The 20,388-nt window shown below is 38.9% G+C and overlaps 1 protein-coding gene across 1 annotated transcript; it reads left to right on the forward strand.

The window, feature by feature from the left end:
* Positions 1–236: 236 nt before the first annotated feature.
* sting1 (stimulator of interferon response cGAMP interactor 1) lies at positions 237–19,598 on the forward strand. The gene is made up of 7 exons (XM_053641973.1): positions 237–485; positions 4,829–5,067; positions 8,289–8,463; positions 10,983–11,091; positions 13,991–14,220; positions 15,688–15,874; positions 19,339–19,598. Exons 2-7 carry the CDS (start codon positions 4,841–4,843, stop codon positions 19,596–19,598), a joined length of 1,188 nt encoding a protein of 395 aa, XP_053497948.1. The 5' UTR covers positions 237–485; positions 4,829–4,840.
* Positions 19,599–20,388: the final 790 nt, after the last annotated feature.

Consider the following 20,388-nt stretch of genomic DNA (forward strand, 5'->3'; position numbering starts at 1 on the left):
TAATAATAATAAATGTCTTATATTAGGGCTTACAAAAATGCTGATGAGAATTTAAGCATGGCACCCCTGATATAGTGAATAAGGAATGTATTCACATACACCACTTCCCCCTCTGTTGAAAGACACTATGGCTTTGTCCATGTCTTTCTGTGTTTATTGCAACAACTAAGCTGGACTTACAGTCCATCTTAAATAAACAGCTGGATATCAAGCAGAAAAAAATAGCTCTAAAGCTAAGAAATACATTGTGTGACTTCCAACTGAAAAAGAAACTGAAAGTGTGCATCAGTGCTGAAAAAAAAGGGCGTGGAGATGACAGACAGACATGAGAACAGCATATCTAGGAATAACAAGAGAAAGACTGAGGGAGAGTGAAAGAGCGAGAGCAAGAGAAAGAGAGAGAAATAGAGCACGAGAGAGAGCGACAGAGAGAGAGAGAGAGTCAGAGAGAGAGAGAGAGAGAGAGAGACTGCTCAGTGTTACAGGTAAGTCTTTTTTCTATTTCTAAAAGCATTTCTATGCTTTTGCTTCACTACAGTGATTTTTCCTGCTGTAATAAGTGTACACAGTGTCACGGTTTCAATGACAGTTTAAACTGCACCAGAAAGACTTCCATACTGCAGTAGTGTACAGTATTTCTGATTTTAGACATGGCACCCTCCCTTCATTATGCATGTAATTTTCATGATCTAATCTGAAGAGGAGGTCCATGGTCATGAATGCCTCATAATCCCTTCAAATATCAGACTTGGATTTACAGAGATTTACGTGGTTGTTATGATTATCATTGACATGATGGTTTGTTTAAAACCTGTTTCAGGACCTGCTTGGCTTCGGCAACATACTTAACCTGTCTACGCAATGATTTGCTATACAAAAGGCAGCTGTAAAGTATGCTGTCGTACAGTGTAATACAATGAGTGGGAAAAACACTTGAATGCAGGGATATGGTTGGGGATCAGATGGCAGGTATGTTAATGAGCAAATTAGTGGTTTATGGGGACTTCAGGTGATTACTCATTAATTTAGTTTTTATCAAGACTGCGGTTGGTGTTTATCTCTTCACCCCTGAGAAAATACCCACTCAAAAATTTATATTAGCACACATAACCCCAGGTGTGACGTATTATGTAAATTACATGCGATATGTTGCTGTTTCTGTCCAGTCAATCTTGAGAAACCACCTCCCCCTCTTCCACCCCAAAAAAACCCCCTAATGTATCAACACACCAAGAAAGAACTCAAATTAGTGGCAAATTTAACATGCCATAATGCAATTAAACCCCTGTGTGTCAGTGCAAATGAGCTGGATTAATATATTTGTACAATTAGTTAACTTTAACTAAAAGTTTTTTAAATGTAACAATCACACTTATAAGCGAAAGATTGTAAACACTGATAAATATGAGAAACACAAAGATAGTTGCATTTATGTTGCCGTTTTTCGATGGCAATCTGAAGATTTTAGTCTCATCGTGATAGACATCAGTTAAAGATGGACACTTTGAAGGAGTATTTAAGCATTTCGTCAGCATGAGTACTTTCATCAAAATCATCTATAAAACTACCTTTCGTCATTCAGTCATTCATCTTCAGGAAGCATTTAACCTGGGATGATCAGGGTCATGGTGGATCCGGAGTCTATCCTGGGAGCCCTGCGGGCAAGTCAGGAAAACACAGTGGATTGCAGGGCATCACACACACATTAATAAACTCATTCACACCAAGGACAAATTTTACGTAGTCAAATGACCTGCCATGTTTTTGGGAGATGGAAGGAAGCCAGAGAACCTTAATGAATCCCATATGTGAACAGGGAGAAAATTGTGTTCTATTTCAGACCGGAAATTCTCAGTTTCCCATAAACTAAGCCAGGCGAAAACAAGAAGACCAGACATGTTTTGTCTCATTAAAAAACATGAGCTAATCCTATTATTAACTTGCGTAGGTTATGGCACAATTCAGTATAAATGAATCGGTTGTTGGCCCAACTTCTCAAATCAAGCAGGAACATTCCAATTTCTTAGTCCTTTGACACAAAATCCATTCAGTGAACATGGATATAACACGGATAGCAGTTCGCTTAGTAACGAATTAAACTACAATCAGTAAAATAATCATTAATCGTTATAGGGACAAAGAGAAAAGGGCAACATTCGATGATTGATACACACTATAACAAACCAGGCTGATTTCACTTTTCGCTAAATCCTGAAATGAGGAAATCAGCCAACTAACAATCAACAATTCCAGCAAAAATAAAAGAAATATTGTCTACCTAAACACATAAAATCGTACACCCACTGGGAAGCTATGGCTCAGGTGGTAGAGCGGGTTGTCCGCTAATCGTAGGGTTGGCAGTTCAAGAATGTCCTTGGGCAAGACGCTGAACCCCAAGTTGCACCTGATGGCAGGCTAGCACCTTACATAGGTGTGTGTGAGAAAGGGTGAATGAGAAACAGTGAGAAGTGCTTTGTAGAGCCACTAAGGTTAAATATACATGCAGACCATTTAATAGCACCAGTTGGTGTGTTTATTTCCTCATGTGCCAAAAGGAAAAAAAAAAAAAATCCCTGTGCTAGCATTTTGATGAAGATAAGTGACATGATCTAAACCGTTGTGTCATGCTTCACGCTTGTGTACGAAGATGTGGGAGTGAGTATGGATAGTGAGTTTGATATGGAGTTGACACATGCTTGAATACATAAAAGCCTTTGAACCTGCTGTTATTATTACGGCTTCAGATAGGTTTAGATATAAACCCTTGATTTATACTTGTATGGCACACAATAGCATGACTGTACTATATTCTGTAAAATAAAGCCTATTTCCAGTAATGAGATCATATTACCGTGTGTGATGCATGCTTTGTTCTGTAAGAGAAAATGAAACCTGCTTTGATTCAGCAAGTCAAATAACCACAAAGGAGCCATGCAAATATTTGTGCTACAGCTATCACCCGGAAAAGGCCTTAAATGCTTTAAGCACTCTGAAATTACGAACTAAACATAAAAATATGTATGCATATAATAATCTTTTAAACTACAATAATGCTCTGCAAGCTGTTCATGCTGTTTATAGCAGTAGTCAGGTTTATTAATGGGGATAAATACTTACCTGAGTTTTTCTACATGGTACTCATGTCCAAAATGCAATACAGTGGGTATTACATGGACTTCTCTCAGGCCTAGAAGTTGTTTATGATGTATTCTGCACACACACACACACACACACACACACACACAAAAAAAAAAACTATGAAACTGGCATACAAGTATAAACACACAATTTATGCACCAGGTATTTGGCAAAGTGCTCTTTTCCCGCCTCATACTGTATATTCATTTGATGGGTGCAAAAAGTGTTGACAGCTCAAACAAATTGTGAAGTGAAATAAGCTTTACCCTGCAGTTCACACTTCATATTTAGTAGCTGGTTCCAAGTGCAGTTTGTATACAGCATTATTAAATGTAACTGAATAAACCTGCACCTGTAATAAACATACAGATTTAACACACCGGTTATAATTACAGTGCAGTGAAGAGATAAAAAAAAACAAACCGTTGGACTGCTATTTGTATAGTAGTTGGTTTTTGTGGCTTGTTCTCTGTCTTTAATAAGTCCTACAGATGTGAACACAAGGGAAGTGTGCACTGAGCAATCTGTGCTTCCACATACATCAAATTTGACACTGATAAATGATTGTGATTTGAAAGTCAGCAATACACCACGCAGGTGGTCAGTCCTGACACAACTATCAAACTCTGAAATGTTATATCGGGAAGCAGAACTTGTCATCGATACAATTTTTTAAACAAGTGACAATAACATACAGAATAACATTACAGGATCTGTTGTCTAATATACAATGCCTTTGGGCAACTTAAATCCAAACGTTCCAGCAAAATGTATGCAGGAAAAGTAATGTGTATTCACATGTACAGTATGAGTCAGGTTATACAGATACCTACATGTAAGTGTGATTTTTTTTCTGAGCTCCCCGTTCAAATTAATAAAATTACCTGTGTGTAGTTCACGCATACACAGGTTGTGAGATATTTTCTTGAGTAGCCAAGAATGTAGTCAAGTGTCAGAGAGAGGGATTTTCATTAGTATATAGACTAGACCTCCACCTTTGAATGTGGAATTGTTCACTTACCTTTAAGCCCTCAAAAAAAAAAAAAATCAGGGATAGAAAATGCAAACTGAAGAAGGAAATAGGTGTTTGATGTTTGATGTCATATGATGTAACGTGCAAAACTCTCATACACTGAATAGATCTTAAGTCTGAGGTCTGAATACCGATGTGCACAATTTTAGTATTAAATCGGCACAATACACGTTTAACTCAACCCGAACAGCAAAACCTGACTATTATCTCTTATGATTGAGATTACTGAAATTTGTTCTCCTAGCAACGTTAGCATGGCAGACAACAACAAAGTCTCACAGGAATAACAAAAATACACCACAAATGTGTTATGTGTTAATTAATGTGTTTCAAAGGGGAGTTTTTCTTTTAATTTATTTAGGAGATGTCAGTAATCCAGTAGCGTAACAGCAGTGGGCATCAAGATTGTTAGCTAACCACTAGCTCTGTCAAGATTTTATACAGTTTTATAAAGTTTAAAGTCAGGCCAGACCTGCAGAACAGGTTAGGATGTTTGTGGTTTGTTTACATTTGAATGATTAATTTATCATTTTGGGGAAAACCTGTTTGGCAGTTGGACTCAGATGGTGGAGTACAAAGAAACTATTCACTGAATGTGAGCATACATGGATTTCCACTTTTCTCAAGGCATTGTGAAGTGAAATGTATTATGTTCAGACACAGGTCAAGATGGCGGAGGAGTGTGTGGTTCCAAGGCCTCGGGGCCATGTGCCGGTGGTGTGTGCAGGGGTGTTAAGCAGTCTGGCGCTGGTGACAGTTTGGCTGCTGGATTCCAGGTTCACGATGGATGAGTTAACACTTCTCATAGCACAGGTCATATTCACTCTGAGCCTGGGGGTGACACTGCACAACCTCTGCCTGCTTACTGAAGAGTGGCTGTTTCATTCACAACAGAGGTAAGTTTGAACCTACTTTTATAAGACTATAATGTGTGACAATAATGGATAAAAAAAAATAAATAAATAAAATAAAAAGAATTGATGAAAAATATCACTAGTACTTATTGCAGTTATTCACTTTCAATATGTTTTCATTATAAACATATGTTATAAAGCTTAATAAAAACAGGGTTTCAGTCAAATTAATTGACTGCATCAACTTACTAGAAATATCCATGAAATGTCCATTACTGGGCCAGTCTGACCAATAAAAAGATGATGTTAATGATCTAGTTTTGGTCTCTGCTGGTACACCTTAGTTTGGAATCAGATGCACTACCATTCGACCAGCACTGCACAGCCCTAACCGCTGAGCCACCAGGATCATCTTTATGCTGTCATCAAAACACATATTAAAAACGATAGGTTACCATTAATGTCACCTCAGTTCTTGAGTGGACAATCATGGAGTGAAGAGATCAATGTGTGGAAAGATAAATCTTTAACTGACCTCTGTGGAAGCGTGCAATTGCATCGAGACTTGCTTGACAGATTTGAAGGAAAGGTCCTACCGTGCTTTCAGGCATATCGGATCCGGCTGCACTCACGATTCTCAGTGAACCTATTCACTTCTTGTACATCAGGCATGGATCTGGGGAAACTTTGCACTCAAGGATTCAGAAAAAAGACTACAGTAATGCTAGCTCATCATCTTGTGTTTGAGATTGAACCCTCTTCCTTGAGAGCTACCTTTTTGCATGTTTCATCTCCAGCCAAAATCTAACACACCTGTTTAAGTTGATAAAGAACTTCTTAAGGCAATGATTAGATGGTCAACTGGGCACAATTATAATTGGAGCTAAAGTCTTCAGGAGGGTAGATCTCCAGGAACAGGGTTGGTAACCATTACTTTATGCTATATACTGGAAAAGGCTGATCCTCTCACAGAGGTCCTGATTCATCCTATGATGAAGGTGGTTTCACATCCAGGATACAATGAGTGCACCCCCCCCTGCTGGTTGACATATTCTACAGATGTCATGTTGTCATGGCACACTAGTATATGGTGTCCCTGGGGACCTCATATACAAATGTCTCAGAGGTATCCAGAGAAAAACTCCAGATAATTTATGTGAGTCCTATTCACAGTCCTGAACTACTGGGTGGCTTCATAACCAGTAAGTGATGCAGCTGTCTTTCCCATTTCTAGACTTCTCCCAGAGGGATCCTGTGGGAATAAAATGCAGCACACGTCCAACGATGCAGCGATATTGCATGTGTAGTGATGGAGGTTGCTAATAAAGTTGAGGCGAAGAGATGAAATCAATAAAGCCTCTCATTCTCAGTAGCCCTAATGATAGTATCTGAATGGTTGACACCACTGGGCATCCCTTGACAGGTGTGCATGCATAAATATAGAATTCAACTGCAGTTCCAGGAGTAAAATTACTTTTTGTTTCTAGAATGAGCAATAACTTATCATCTATATACATCTGTCCCATTGAGCCCCGCTAGTTTTAACATTGATAATCCCACCTTTACGTACAAAATGATCATCCATGAGTTTAGGGAAAACCTGGGGGGAATACATGGGAGAACCATGTGCTTGTAACAAAACAAGGGGATCTGAGGGATAAGATATCCTTAAAAAAAAAAAAATTTGTGAGCCATTTGTGCTTATGAATGGACATACACATTAACATCTTGAAACTGTATTTCTTTACATCTGTTCAACACTCTGGAAGCAAGGAAATATCACAACTAAAATCCCTGTTAATATTGAACTGAGGGGAAGCACCCAAATTTCAAGAAAAATGAAATACCCTCCAGTAGGAAAAGAGCAGAACTTTTGTTGGTGCAAGAGAAAACGATTCAGCTAAAACACAATTTGGGTTTGTGGCAATTTGGAGCTCCTGGTTATTGTTTTGACAACCCACCTGGTTGATATACATGCAGATTGCTAAGCAGTCAATGACCGCCATCTATTCGTGAAGCTGTTGGCGACACATTTATCTCCTGGAGTGATTTTCCTCCAGTAGCTGAATTTCACAGCCTTAGGCTTTAACTGAAATGAGTGAGTAGTGTTGTGTAAATGGTGTGGGAACAATGCTTGTCAAGTCTCCTTCCGGCATGATAGTCCACAATGCTGTGTGCTGGAAGGGGCCACTGTTTTTGGTAGCACGAAAAATGAGGAACTGTGCTATAACATAGGGTGGATACCCGTGGTTGGGGAGGGGATGTCCCTACTGAAGGAAAGATTGCTTTTTTGGCAGGAGGGAAAACCCGGACTTAATTCCTCGTAAGATCACATATCAGGCAGGCCTTGGGGAGAATTTTTCTTGGGGAGACTTGGGGAAATTGGGGATTTCCCTGCCATGGCAAAAACATTTAACCTCAGGCCTTGTACATGGGGTAAGGCTGCTTGCTGATGGCTTGATATGGGGCCTGCTCAGAGCTTTGATGCATCAGGCCAATGTGGTGGCTTGTGAGGGTTGCATAGAGGGTGGCAGGTGTGGCATTGCCTTCCTGGTAGGCAGAATTCATATGATTTGTACTTCCTCTTCTTCTCATCACATGTCTGCTACATTAGAATTAATCCTGCGCCAAAGAGAGCTTGGCCTGACTCAACAAGTACGAAGGTAATTTTGCCAATTTCCAGACACTAACTAGCTCTCAGCTATCATGCGACAGCTACCATTCAGGAGGGTGAGTGCTTCCTGTGAGACATAAGAAGCCAGACATCTTTTCAAACTGCTGCTCATGCTATATCACAGGGCAGCTGGACACGCTCGGAGGAAAGTGCTGACTGCACTTTTCTGCATACATGAGTTCACAGTGGGCCACGATTGGCTAGTGTTGCTCTGATTGACAGGGAAGAGAGTAATGCCATCCCTCCTTGCCCATGTAGGTGAAGATATCTTTTTGTGAAAATGGAGTTGTTGACTTACACAACGGTGTTCTTTTAATGCTATCTAACATCATCCTATTAGCTATATTTAGCTAAATTTCTCAAAATCACGGTCACTTGGGTCTAATTCATTAAAGAAGACAAAAACCATGATTAAAACGTGATTAACTGCATAGCCCTAGATCATGCTATATGAGTGTCTGCCCGTCCATGGACAATACACTAAAATAATCACAAAAAATTTTTCTTAAGGAAATACCTATTTTAATTTACAGTATATGTATGTATGTGTAATCAGATAAACGACTCTTCATTTTGTGCTCTCTGTCAGGTATGGTGGCAGCATCCAGCAGATGCTCCAGGCTTGTTTCAGCCGTGCTCATGTAGTAGCAATGTGCGTGGGCTTTTTGCCGCTGCTGGGACATTCTGAATGGACAAATGAGAAGTGGGTCTTATATGTCTTAACCAGCACTTCCTACCTGCTGCTGAAGACCTTTGGATGTCTGGTAAAGACTGCTACATATCTCACACAAATCATATCAGCACTATACAAACTCCTAACTTACAACTCACCAAAATCTCCTTAAGATATCATGCCCTCCCAAACATCTATATTATATTTATATTTGTGGTGTATTCAGGGGTCCAAGCACCTAGTACTGGGAACCCTTTTTAAAATTTTCCTTTTTGTCTATGCAAAATCACAAAATATAGAGGCATGAGAATTGGCCAGTAGATAGTACTCCCCACTACTAATCATGCTAAGAGAGACCTAGAAATCTATATCTCAAGAACCATGAGTCATAATTTGCTAGTTGGACCTTTATGCTCCGGCTCCGCCGACTTTGATTTTGAGAAAATTTGCACAGTATGCTACACATATTTTTGCTGGTATACCTTCACAAAACTGGTCTCTAAATACTCAGTAGTGTCTGTAGCTTAATAAGGATCCAAAATGTTTTGAGATTTATAAACAGTATGGCCACCACATACTAATACATTCTAGCCTGGCACAGCTAAATTTTCTCCAAATGCTGTAACCTAATAATTGGTGGCATAGGCTCACATGAATGTTGAAATCCATATTCAGGAAGATTCTGTGTGTAAAATATAGGACATAGCCTTTAATAGGGGGTGCTATAACATTCAAATAACGGGAGCAGTAATTCCAAACAAGCTATCATTTTATACGCTAGTTCGTAAGTGGATTTCTAATGATTAATTGGAAACGGCAGTCATTTCACAGGGCTAATACTGACCTATCATAAAAAAAAAAACCTCTATGTTCTTCTACGGTCTACTGCTCTGTACAACTTGGCAAGAACTGCCCACTGGAAGCATTATTTGCAAAGTGTGCTTGGACCCTGCACATCGGCACTTTCATTTATATTTATATAAATTTAAAGTTGTTTTAACAGACAGAATCAATAGCACATTCTTCTGACTGATCATCTTTACCCTCTGATGAAACATTTCAATCCTGATGGAAATTATCTAATCCAGGATGACTCCGTCCCCATCTACAGGGCATGAGGGCTCACTGAATGGTTTGATGAGGATGAAAATGATGTAAATCATATGCTATGGCCTCCACAGTCACCAGATTTCAACACAATGGAACATCTGTGGGAGATGCTGGGCTGACTTTTATGCTAGACAGCACTATCCATCATCATCATCATCATCAAATTATCAGCAAATCAAAAGGAATATCTTTGAGAACAATAGTCTTCATTTTTCCAGTAGCATTCCAGATACTTGTGTAATCAGTGCCAAGGGGCAGTGAGTCTGTTATGACAGGTCATGATGGTGCAACACTGAGGTGCTTAATAAAGACTTTATGTTGGTTTTTCCTTTAGTTTGTCAACCATCTGTATAGTTGTATCGGAGTTATATTTGTTTCTAGTTATAATTATATTTATACATGAGCTGTAGTTGTATTGAAAGTGGTTGTGCAGTTATATTTGTATTTAGGGCTTTGCACCAGAGTTTGTGGCACTGTATATTTAGACATATATGTCAGCACTATAGTATTTGAACCATTCACAGGACTGGACTGGTCACGGGACCGAAGGGACTGAACTTGAGTAGTAGCTTAGAGACATGGGTTTTAATTGGACATGAAAGTCCTATGACAGGAATTGACGTAACTACAACTGTTATAAAAAGCTATTCTGATCACAAGGTCAGGTATACAGCAGAAAAAGGTTTCTCAGTAATTCCAGTGAGGGAAGTGATATTTCGAGCTAAGCTGCTTTCTATGTAGTGAGGGGAAATAAGTATTTTTTATTATTTTGCCATTTACTGTAGTTCCAGTGCATATATCCACGTTAAATATATAGACATAATGTAATTATGTATATTTTTGTAATAGAAAATTTACATTAATAACATCTATCTATCTATCTATCTATCTATCTATCTATCTATCTATCTACACATACACGCACACCACACACACACACACACACACACAAAATGCTTGTCTACCTGAGGTTAAAAGGCGCTATATAAGTGCAGACCATTTACCTACAGCCACGCTCCAAAATCTAGTGGAAAGTATTCACAGAAGAGTGGAGGTTATTATAAAGGGGGACTATATTTATAATAATAGATGTTGGACTTCTGATCGGAAAGTTCAAATCCCAGCACCACCACTTCTGCCACTGCTGGACATTTGAGCAAGGACCTTAACCCTCAACTGCTCAGTTGTATAAATGAGATAATTGTAAGTCACTCTGGATAAGGGTGACTGGCAGGTGTCCACAAACTTTTGGCCATGTTAAATAACACTGTTATTTAACCCCTGTGAAAACTATCCATCTGAAGTCATTTGTGAAGTCTATTGAAGAGATTTTATTCTGGGTTTTTAAAAATATGATGTCTAGACAGCTTTTGTCTGTATGACTGTCATGTACTGTAATCAACAAATGGCTTCTATTTCCTGTTTCTTTGATCCTCTTTCTCTTCTCTTCTCTCTCTCTCTCTCTCTCTCTCTCTCTCTCTCTCTCTCTCTCTCTCTCAGGGCCCTGTGCCAGTGGAGATCTCAGAGGTGTGTGAGAGCAGGAAGCTGAATGTAGCTCATGGCTTAGCCTGGTCCTATTACCTAGGTTATCTAAAACTTGTAATACCAGGTACACCCTCACACCCACCCACACCCACACCCACCCACACACACACACACACACACACACACCTTTACGCCATTATGAGAATGGTACACAACACTTCTACACATTCCTTGAGCAGAGCTGTGTTGATAAAAGACTACTTGGTGGCAACACACTTAAAGGGTCATGAAACCTCCCTCCTTCAGCTCAAGTGTACCTCTGACTATGTTTACATGGACAGTAGTAATCTAATTATTGACGTTATTCTGAATAAGACAATATTCTGATTAAGGTGTTTACATGAGTCGCTTTTAGAATACTCCTTTCATGTTCCCGTTTTACATGTTATAGAACATAGATCGATTAACGGCACATGTCATTACGTCCCCACGCCACAACATCCGATGTTCCCTCCAGAATTTCAAGTATCGACATACAGTTCGTCTTCGTTATGGTACTGTGTACAGTTATGGGTGTTTCATTGTGTGTAATTTTACGAAAGCTTCAAGTGCAGTTAATTATTTGTCATGCTATATGTTCAAAGAAGGGGAGGGGGAGTGGGCGTGGCAGGGAAAGGCAGGGGAGGAAGAGGGGGGTGAGCCTTCAGAACACTCACAATAAAGATGGATAGTGACAAAAAGTTTGCAGATGAGGCAGAGGACTTCTCTCCTCTTGAATCCCCAGGGCTAAATGGAGACACAATAGATAGTGGTGCAGGCCCTCAGCCCTGTCTATTTGAACCATTAACCCTTGGCATGATTATGGAGGAAAACAAAACAAAACTGGAGGCAGTGCGGATGCGAGTCTGAATGGTAGCTAGCTAATAGGCTCGAGCTTTTCAGAAATAAAAGAGGGAAGGTTCTACCTTTCGACACGGACTCTCGTTGCATAGTTTGCACGTGACGGCCTGCAGAGCTTTAAGAGGTTTAATTATTTCAAAAGGCAAGTAAAACTTTCATAGTTAAAAATTAGACACACACCTCATTTGAAGGGATGGAAAAGTCCTCAGAACTGAGTACCGCATCATTGTGTAGACACAAACTGCTTTCATGAGCAAATCCGAAGTCCACCTTTCTCCAATTCTCATAGTTCTCCCGAGAAAACACACTCAAACTCTTACACCACTGAAACAAACACTTTGGACCCATTTGAACGCCTCTCTCATCTACTACATCTGTAGGAAAGTACCATGTGCTGTCATGAATAATTAAGAGACAGCATCTTCTCATAGGATAAGAACACGCAGGCTCATGAATAATTATGAGACACCAACACGTCATCGATGTACTGTAGTACATTGCCATGTCACTGCCTGTGACCTGTGACAGGACAAGATTTTAAACCAGAAAGACTAAAATAGTGGAAAAAAACCTCAAAATTAACCAGTTTTTCTCCTACAATTAAAATGAACGTATGCTAAGATTGTCTTTTATGATGTGTGATATCAACACCTCTGTTAAAAATCTCAGAAAATGTAGTTTAGTGTTTCATGACGCTTTAAAGAGCTTAAATACTGCATACTGTAATCTTACTATCTGGTGTCACATGGAAGAGGATCCTTTTGGGGCTGGTCCCTCTCAAGGTTTCTTCTTTGCCACTTTCATCTCTTACGTGTATATGTTTGCTTCAAACAACACAACACTGTTAAGACACATAAAGAAGAAGAAGAAGAATCTATGGAGTAACTGCACTGCACTTAATGGATGTGCACAAAGAAGTAAATAGTTTCCACAGAAACAATGCTTCAGCAAGTAGCAGGGAAACCCGATATGGTTTCACTGTTGTAGCCTATCTACATCAAGGTTTGCAGTGTTGTGTGTTCTGACATACTTTTCTGCTCACCACGGTTCTAAAGAGTGGTGAGTTGAGTTACTGTAGAGTTCCTGTTGGCTCAAACCAGACTAGAGGAGCGTTTCTCAACCACCGCTTCATTGTCTGCTGTGTCACGAGATCTTTTCAGTCATGAGTACAAATTATCAATTAGAACTGTATATTTGCAATGTTTAGGGCAACAGTGAGCTCTATCGTCGAATCGTGTTAATGTCGCTAAGTTTACGTAAATGACTGTAAGTAAAAGGCTGAGGTCCGCTGTTAGTTGTTCAATCATAGACCTCAATCAAGGTCTCCTAACACACGGGTTCCCAAACTTTTCCAGGGCAAGGCCCGCCAAATGGCATTTACATTTGACTGAGGCCCTCCTTTTGCAAGATGTCTTTAAAACACATTAAAAATACAGACTTCTGAATATATCCCCCCTTTTTTTTAATTAATAATTACCGCTTTCATCTTTACATTACATTACATTAGGAATTGATTGTGTGTGTGTGGTTGTCTGAGAGTGAGAATCATGTATTTATTTTTCACACCAAATTGTTGAGGCCCCCCGGGCAGCCCCCACTTTGAAAACCACTGTCCTAACATATCGTTGTTGTTACGTATGGGCTAGCTCCATGCACCGTGCTAGACTGAACACAATTCAGTGTCTGCATACTTTCTTTTAAAAGAGCAAAATGGGTTCACAAGTACAACCCGGAGTATATTAAGTACGGTTTTACAGTTACATTGGACGAAAAACCACAGTGTGTGTTATTATTATTATTACATTTTTTTTAGAAAAGTGGGCCATGGTGACAGGTGAGCCATGGATGACTTGGATTGTGCCTGATGAAGACCTGACAGTCGAAACGTTGCACTTTCAATAAAAAGTTGTTTGGAGCTGTAAATTCAGTGTGTGGACATCACGCTTCTTTTTTCCATGGATGACTACCATTCCAAAAAAGTGGATCACAGTGGGCGAAACATTGAAAAACCCTGGTTTAGAGCTGCTTAATTTTGGCCAGCAGGTTGGTTATTCAATTATTGTGTGTGTGTGTGTGTGTGTGTGTGTGTGTGTGTGTGTGTGTGTGTGTGTGTGTGTCCACAGTGCTGGAGGAACAGTTGAGGAAACACTACAACCAGAACGGAGAGATTCTCCACTCTTCCCGGCTGCACATCCTCCTGCCTCTAAGCGCAGTGGTCCCAGCCAAGGTGGAGGAAGAGGACCATAACATATGTTTCCACCAGAACCTCCCGGACATACAGCTCGACCGGGCTGGTGTCAGGAAGAGAATCTACAAAAACAGCATCTACAAAATCACTGACAACCAACAAGAGGTGAGGAGCAAAGCACTGAAAATCCAACTTATTCAACTACATCATATAATACACTGATTGGCTGACATTTGTCTTGCACCTCCAGGGGGTTGGGGGTTCAATTCCTTCCTCTGCCCTTTGTGTACCAAGTTTGCATGTTCTCCCAGTGCTTCAGGGGTTTCCTCTTTCTACTCCAGTTTCCTTCCCCAGTCCAATGACATGCGTTGCAGGCTGATTGGCATTTCCAAATTGTCCGTAGTGTGTGAATTGGTGTGAGATGGTGCCCTGCGATGCGTTAGCACCCTGTCCAGGGTATCCCCTGCAATGTGTTGGCACCCCATCCAGGGTGTTCCCCACCTTGTGCACCAAACTCGACCCTGTGTAGGATAAGCGGTATGGAAAAAGGATAGATGGATTGATTCATCCATCAGGATTTGGTTTCAGGAATGTTCTTTTTAATCCAAGGTTAATCCAAAGTTATACTGAATATGAGATTTGTTAGCTCAAGCACTAAACTGATTCTTTCAGTAAAGCGATATTACTCTTTTTTTTGTTGCAATATTCATAAATATAGCTCAAAATATATATTAAAAAAAAGTTATCTAAAAAAATATGGGTCAACGACAAATATTTGCATATAATCTAAAAATATATTTTGAAATATGTTACCTTTCCGTATTGTTAATGGGGTTGTTGTATACAAGACTAACATTATAAATGAATGAATAAACATAAACATTATAAATGTAGTAATAAACTCACAGCCTTGCTTTAAAGTCTGGGTCATCTCAATTATTAATAATATATAACAATATGTATGGAAATAGACACATAAATGCCTCTTCACACACTTCATCGCTCCTTGTGGCAGAGATTAAATTAAAATGAGATTAAACATGTGACAGCCTGTAAAATCACGGTTTATGTTTTACAGCACACATAATCTCTGTAGTATCTGTAAAAAAAAAACATTTGTTTGCGTTCATTAGTCAAGAAATAAGGAATCTGTATAAGAACCTGTATAAGGAAACTGACATTGCTTTATTAAAATGTTTGTAACTGGAGAAGCAGCACCACTGTGTGGATAATGTCTACACTAAAATGCTGCACTTTCTTACAGTCCCAGACGTCACTCAGTTACATTGCATTACATGTACATTAACATTAACATTAAGTTTGCAGAACGTTTTCTGAACGTTTCAGTCAGAAAAACCTTTCGATCAATTAACGTCTTTTATTTAAAATTTTCCTCCGACAACATTTGGATTGTTAATGCTCAATGTTTGATGTCTAGCTGGGAAAGTTGTATGAGAAATGTTTTAACACACCACTGTTATGGTAGATATTTTTAGAACATTGCAGAAACGTTATGTTTGTAACATTACAGTAACATTACCTTCTGTTTTTTGTTCGGTCTTTCTTCTAATTCTCTCCCTGTTGTCATGTCATTAGCTGATCTCTCTAACCCCTCCGTGTCTCCGTCCCCAGCCGTATTACTGTGTGGTGGAATACGCCACTCCTCTGCTCACGCTCTATCAGATGTCTCAGGACAGCACTGCAGGGTTCAGCATGCAGGACAGGAGACAGCAGGTCCTGCTCTTCTACAGGACTCTCAGCCAAATCCTGGAATGTTCTCTAGAGTGTCGCAACCGCTACCACCTTATCCTGCTCGACGGTGAGTCTACGTTCACACTGAAGTCGCCGCTGTACTATGAAGTCGCCAGTAGGCATTCCTACTACTGCTTGCCATAGTAACATGGGTGGCACAACTAATATTCCACTTTTGACAACAGACCAGTTTTCTTTCTGCTAAAATGAAACGTTCTGGAGGGAGAGCGAGCTCTTATAAAATTCACCTGTGTGTGTGTGTATATATATATATATATATATATATGCATCATATCCTACGAGATGAAGGAGAAGCAGTGTGTACTCTTTGCCATTGCGACCATCTGTCTGCAGCAAAGGCGCAAGCGCCAATTAGCTTAGCTTAGCTTATAGCCTTAGCGCATTTAAAACAAATTAATAATAATAGTTTAACACTCGTTTTTTGTTACAATTGAGCAAAATCCCGGTGTAGCTCCTATCTCAGTAAGTGAGCGTCACCATCAGGGTGCCATTCACTATACTGTATGTTCGATGGTGACTGGGAGCTGGACCGCAGCTCTTTGGCTGCGGCCTCTGTGTTTCCTGGCAGAAGACACTTCACCCAAGATAGGAGCTACACTGGGATTTTGCTCGATTGCAACAAAAAGTGAGACTTTCATTATTATTTCTTTTATTATTATTATTATACATTTTTTTTGCTTTAAACCCACTAAGATCCTAAGCCAAGCTAATTGGCTACTGCCGCAATGGTGCTGCTTCTTCTAGTGAGCACGAGTGGCTACGGATCACGTGCGCGCTTCTCTCGCATTGGTAGTCGTTGCAACAATTCACTCCAAATTTGCATAAAGTTAAACTTTTCTCAACTTTCAACTTTGCGGGACACACCAACATCTAGTGTTGTTTGCCGTCGCTCATGTCGCCGGAAGTCGCCTTGAAACTCGCATTGAACTCGCATTGAAAATGAACAGTCTCTGGTCGCTTTGTCACTGCGAGTCGCTGTGTGTGTGAACGTACCTTTACTGTAACTTAAACTTCTCATGCTGGAGAAGGCTATTATCGTTAACAAAAACTATCACAAAAATAAAACTATCAGTGAAAAAACATTTTCATTAACTGAAATAAAAATGTGAATTTCTAAATGAATACTAAAGAAAATAATAAAATAGGTACTCAGAATGAGGTAGGATAATATGGTGTAATCTAGCTAATGACACCCCACATATATTGTAGCTAGCTAGCTAATACATTGCAATTTCCCCAAAATTATCAATATCACAAGTTAGCGAAAAACAGCCTTGTATTATGTTATCTAAGTTTTATTTTAATAGTTTCCATTATTATCAACTACAAGGTTGTTCACACTGGACGTCCGGTTCACTCTGTGCACTACAGTGGCATGTAAAAGTCTCACAATAATTGATGTGTATACGTTTAAATCAGTTCAGTGCGCATTAATTTGGACTGTTATTATGCCCTGTGGAAATTGTTTTAATGAAACAATCATTTGATCAGAAATGCTTGTGGACAAGAGATAGATTAGGCAGATAGATGGATGGATGGGTGGGTAGATAGATAGAAATATAGATAAGCAGTGGGAAAATATGTAATGACAGTGCAGATGTAACAAAGCTGAGGGATTTCCCGCCGTTTATTTTTTTTTAAATCTTTTATAATTTAATTAAAAAAATATCAGGAAGCATACCCATTCACACTTCAATTCAACCCCCCAATTCAACTCGCGCTGAATTTAATATCGGCCCTCCCACTGAATTTAATATCAAACCCCCACTGAATTTAATATGAATCCCCTACTGAATTTAATATCAAACCCTCACTGGATTTAATATCAATCCCCTACTGAATTTAATATCAATCCCCTACTGAATTTACTATCAACCCCTCACTGGATTTAATATCAATCTCCTACTGAATTTAATATCAATCCCCTACTGAATTTAATATCAACCACCACTGAATTTAATATCAATCCCCTACTGAATTTAATATAAATCCCCTACTGAATTTAATATCAATCCCCTACTGAATTTACTATCAAACCCCTACTGAATTTAATATCAACCACCACTGAATTTAATATCAATCCCCTACTGAATTTAATATCAAATCCCTACTGAATTTCATATCAATCCCCTACTGAATTTAATATCAAACCCCTACTGAATTTAATATCAACCACCACTGAATTTAATATAAATCCCCTACTGAATTTAATATCAATCCCCCACTGAATTTAATATCAATCCCCCACTGAATTTAGTATAAATCCCCCACTGAATTTAATATAAATCCCCTACTGAATTTAATATCAAACCCCTACTGAATTTAATATCAATCCCCTACTGAATTTAATATTCATACCCATTTAATATCATTACCATGATATTAAAAACTAAAGCGATACTAAAACTAAATACAAACTAAAATTAATTTAGTTAAAAACGAAATCGTAACTATTTATGCACCATTAAATCATATTAAACCATTAAATCATGCACATATTAAAGATTTTTAATAACCATGCTCCAGAGGTGGGAAAAGTACTGAAAATTTTAAAGTATAGATAATGTGTCAAAATCTCTCAAGCTTCCTTAGGTCGTGTGTGTGTTAGGAGATTTGTAAACTCAAATGAAAAAAAAAAAACAAACAAACAAAAAAAAACCCCAAAAGTTGCTCCTTTTAAAAGTATTAAGAAATACAAAGTGAATGTTTTTACTGATGAAATTACATTAATGTCATGTTTTTATGGGGAAAAATTCCTTTAAAAATATCATTAGAAGATTTTAAAGGTTTTAAAGCAACTATACTGTTGAAAACAAGTGTGCTTTTCTCATGATTTATCAGATAGCTTCTGCACTGTCACATCATCAAAACAGAGAAGAGCACTCACGCACTCACAGCACTTTCAAGTTTTAAAAGTTTAATAAAGCACAATACAAAAAGACAATAATAACACGAAATTTCCCCAGCGATGTTAGCATGAGCAGAGATCAGTCGTGTGAAGAGATGACGATGAGGCTCGAGTTTAAATCAGAAATGTTGGGTGGGTTTATTTACCTCAGTCGATGAGACAGAGGCTGATGTGGATGATGCTAATAATCAAAGTGAGAACTCATTTCTTCTTGTAAAATTATAAATCTTTCAAATTTGGCAGTAATGTTGTTTTCACTTAAGTAGGTTATGAGGTTATAAATGTAGAGCCAGTCTTTCAGTGGAATTGGAATTCAACCTATAAATGCAATTTTCTTGCTTTGCACTTTTGAGGATTTTAAAAATGATAGAACTTTACTTCTTATTGAGATATAGACAAAAGAGAAATATATTTCAGTCCAGCTTTCTGAACTATATAAAGAAGAAAATGTTTAAAAAAAAATTGACCACGTGAAGGGTTTTCACACTTTTAGGTAAAACTTTCTATGAACACTTTTTTAAAAAAAAAAAAAAATACATTGCTAATAATCTTCGTAAGCATTTTCATTAACTCTAATGATGTATATATTTTTTTTAATTCAGACCAGCGAGCTGATGGTGACCCTCACTATCTATCCATGGAGATCATCAAGCACTTACAGCAGCAAGAGCATGAGATCCCCATGGACCTGCCGGAGGAACTGCCCCAGGCTGTACCAGAACAGGGCGTGAATTATATCCACCAGCAGGAGGAGCCACTCAGCTCTCTGCCCAGCCTGATGATTAGTGCACCATGTTCACTGAGATCAGAACCTGTGGAGACTACAGACTACACCCACTATAACCACAACAGACACAGATAAACTAATGCTCCATGCACTTCCTGTACATACTGATCCTAGTGTATTTAGAGATATGTAAACTAATCTCTACACACCTCAAACCTGACGTGGACTACGTTTACATGGACAGTAATAGTCTAATTATTGACCTTATTCTGAATAAGACAATATTCTGATTAAGGTGTTTGCATGAGTTGCTTTTAGAATATTCTTTTCATGTTCCCGTTTTACATGTTATAAAACATAAATCGATATATGGCAAACGTTATTGAGTCACGGTGCCTTATAGGGATGAAACGGTTACCGGTTCGACAATAAACCATGATACAATTCCCCTACGGTTAGTATTACCGTGTCACATTTAATTATCATTAAAACCGTACGCGATGCCATCCACACACTCCCAGCATGAGTGTGATGCAGGCGCACGGCATGCAACATTGTTTTTTGAGCATGCAAAAAACATTACAATGAAAAACTGAACGCGAATGAGTTAGAGTCGCAGCACAGATCAGCAGGAGTCAGATTTCATTCATCACGTGATGAAAGTGAGGTGAACTGACTGACAGGAAGAGTGAGGCAGGCTGACTGACAGGAAGAGTGAGGCGAGCTGACTGACAGGAAGAGTGAGGCGAGCTGACTGATAGGAAGAGTGAGGAGAGCTGACTGACAAGACGAAAGATTTGGTTTAATATAAGTGAGTTTGTGTCATTGTACTGTTTTGTTGTTGTTGTGTTTTTCATTAAGAAGAATAATAATGAACCCACCATTTAAGCAATTGCCACTCCCGAATTGCCTCTAATTCGAAAGC

Source organism: Ictalurus furcatus, chromosome 14, assembly GCF_023375685.1.
Source record: "Ictalurus furcatus strain D&B chromosome 14, Billie_1.0, whole genome shotgun sequence".
NCBI lineage: Eukaryota > Metazoa > Chordata > Actinopteri > Siluriformes > Ictaluridae > Ictalurus > Ictalurus furcatus.

Bases quoted from the DNA above. Each gene is read 5' to 3' on its own strand.
- sting1 (XM_053641973.1), top strand. From the start codon at position 4,841: ATGGCGGAGGAGTGTGTGGTTCCAAGGCCTCGGGGCCATGTGCCGGTG. The intron at 11,092-13,990 runs GTACACCCTCAC...GTGTGTCCACAG, and splicing joins TCTAAAACTTGTAATACCAG to TGCTGGAGGAACAGTTGAGG. The intron at 14,221-15,687 runs GTGAGGAGCAAA...CTCCGTCCCCAG, and splicing joins TCACTGACAACCAACAAGAG to CCGTATTACTGTGTGGTGGA.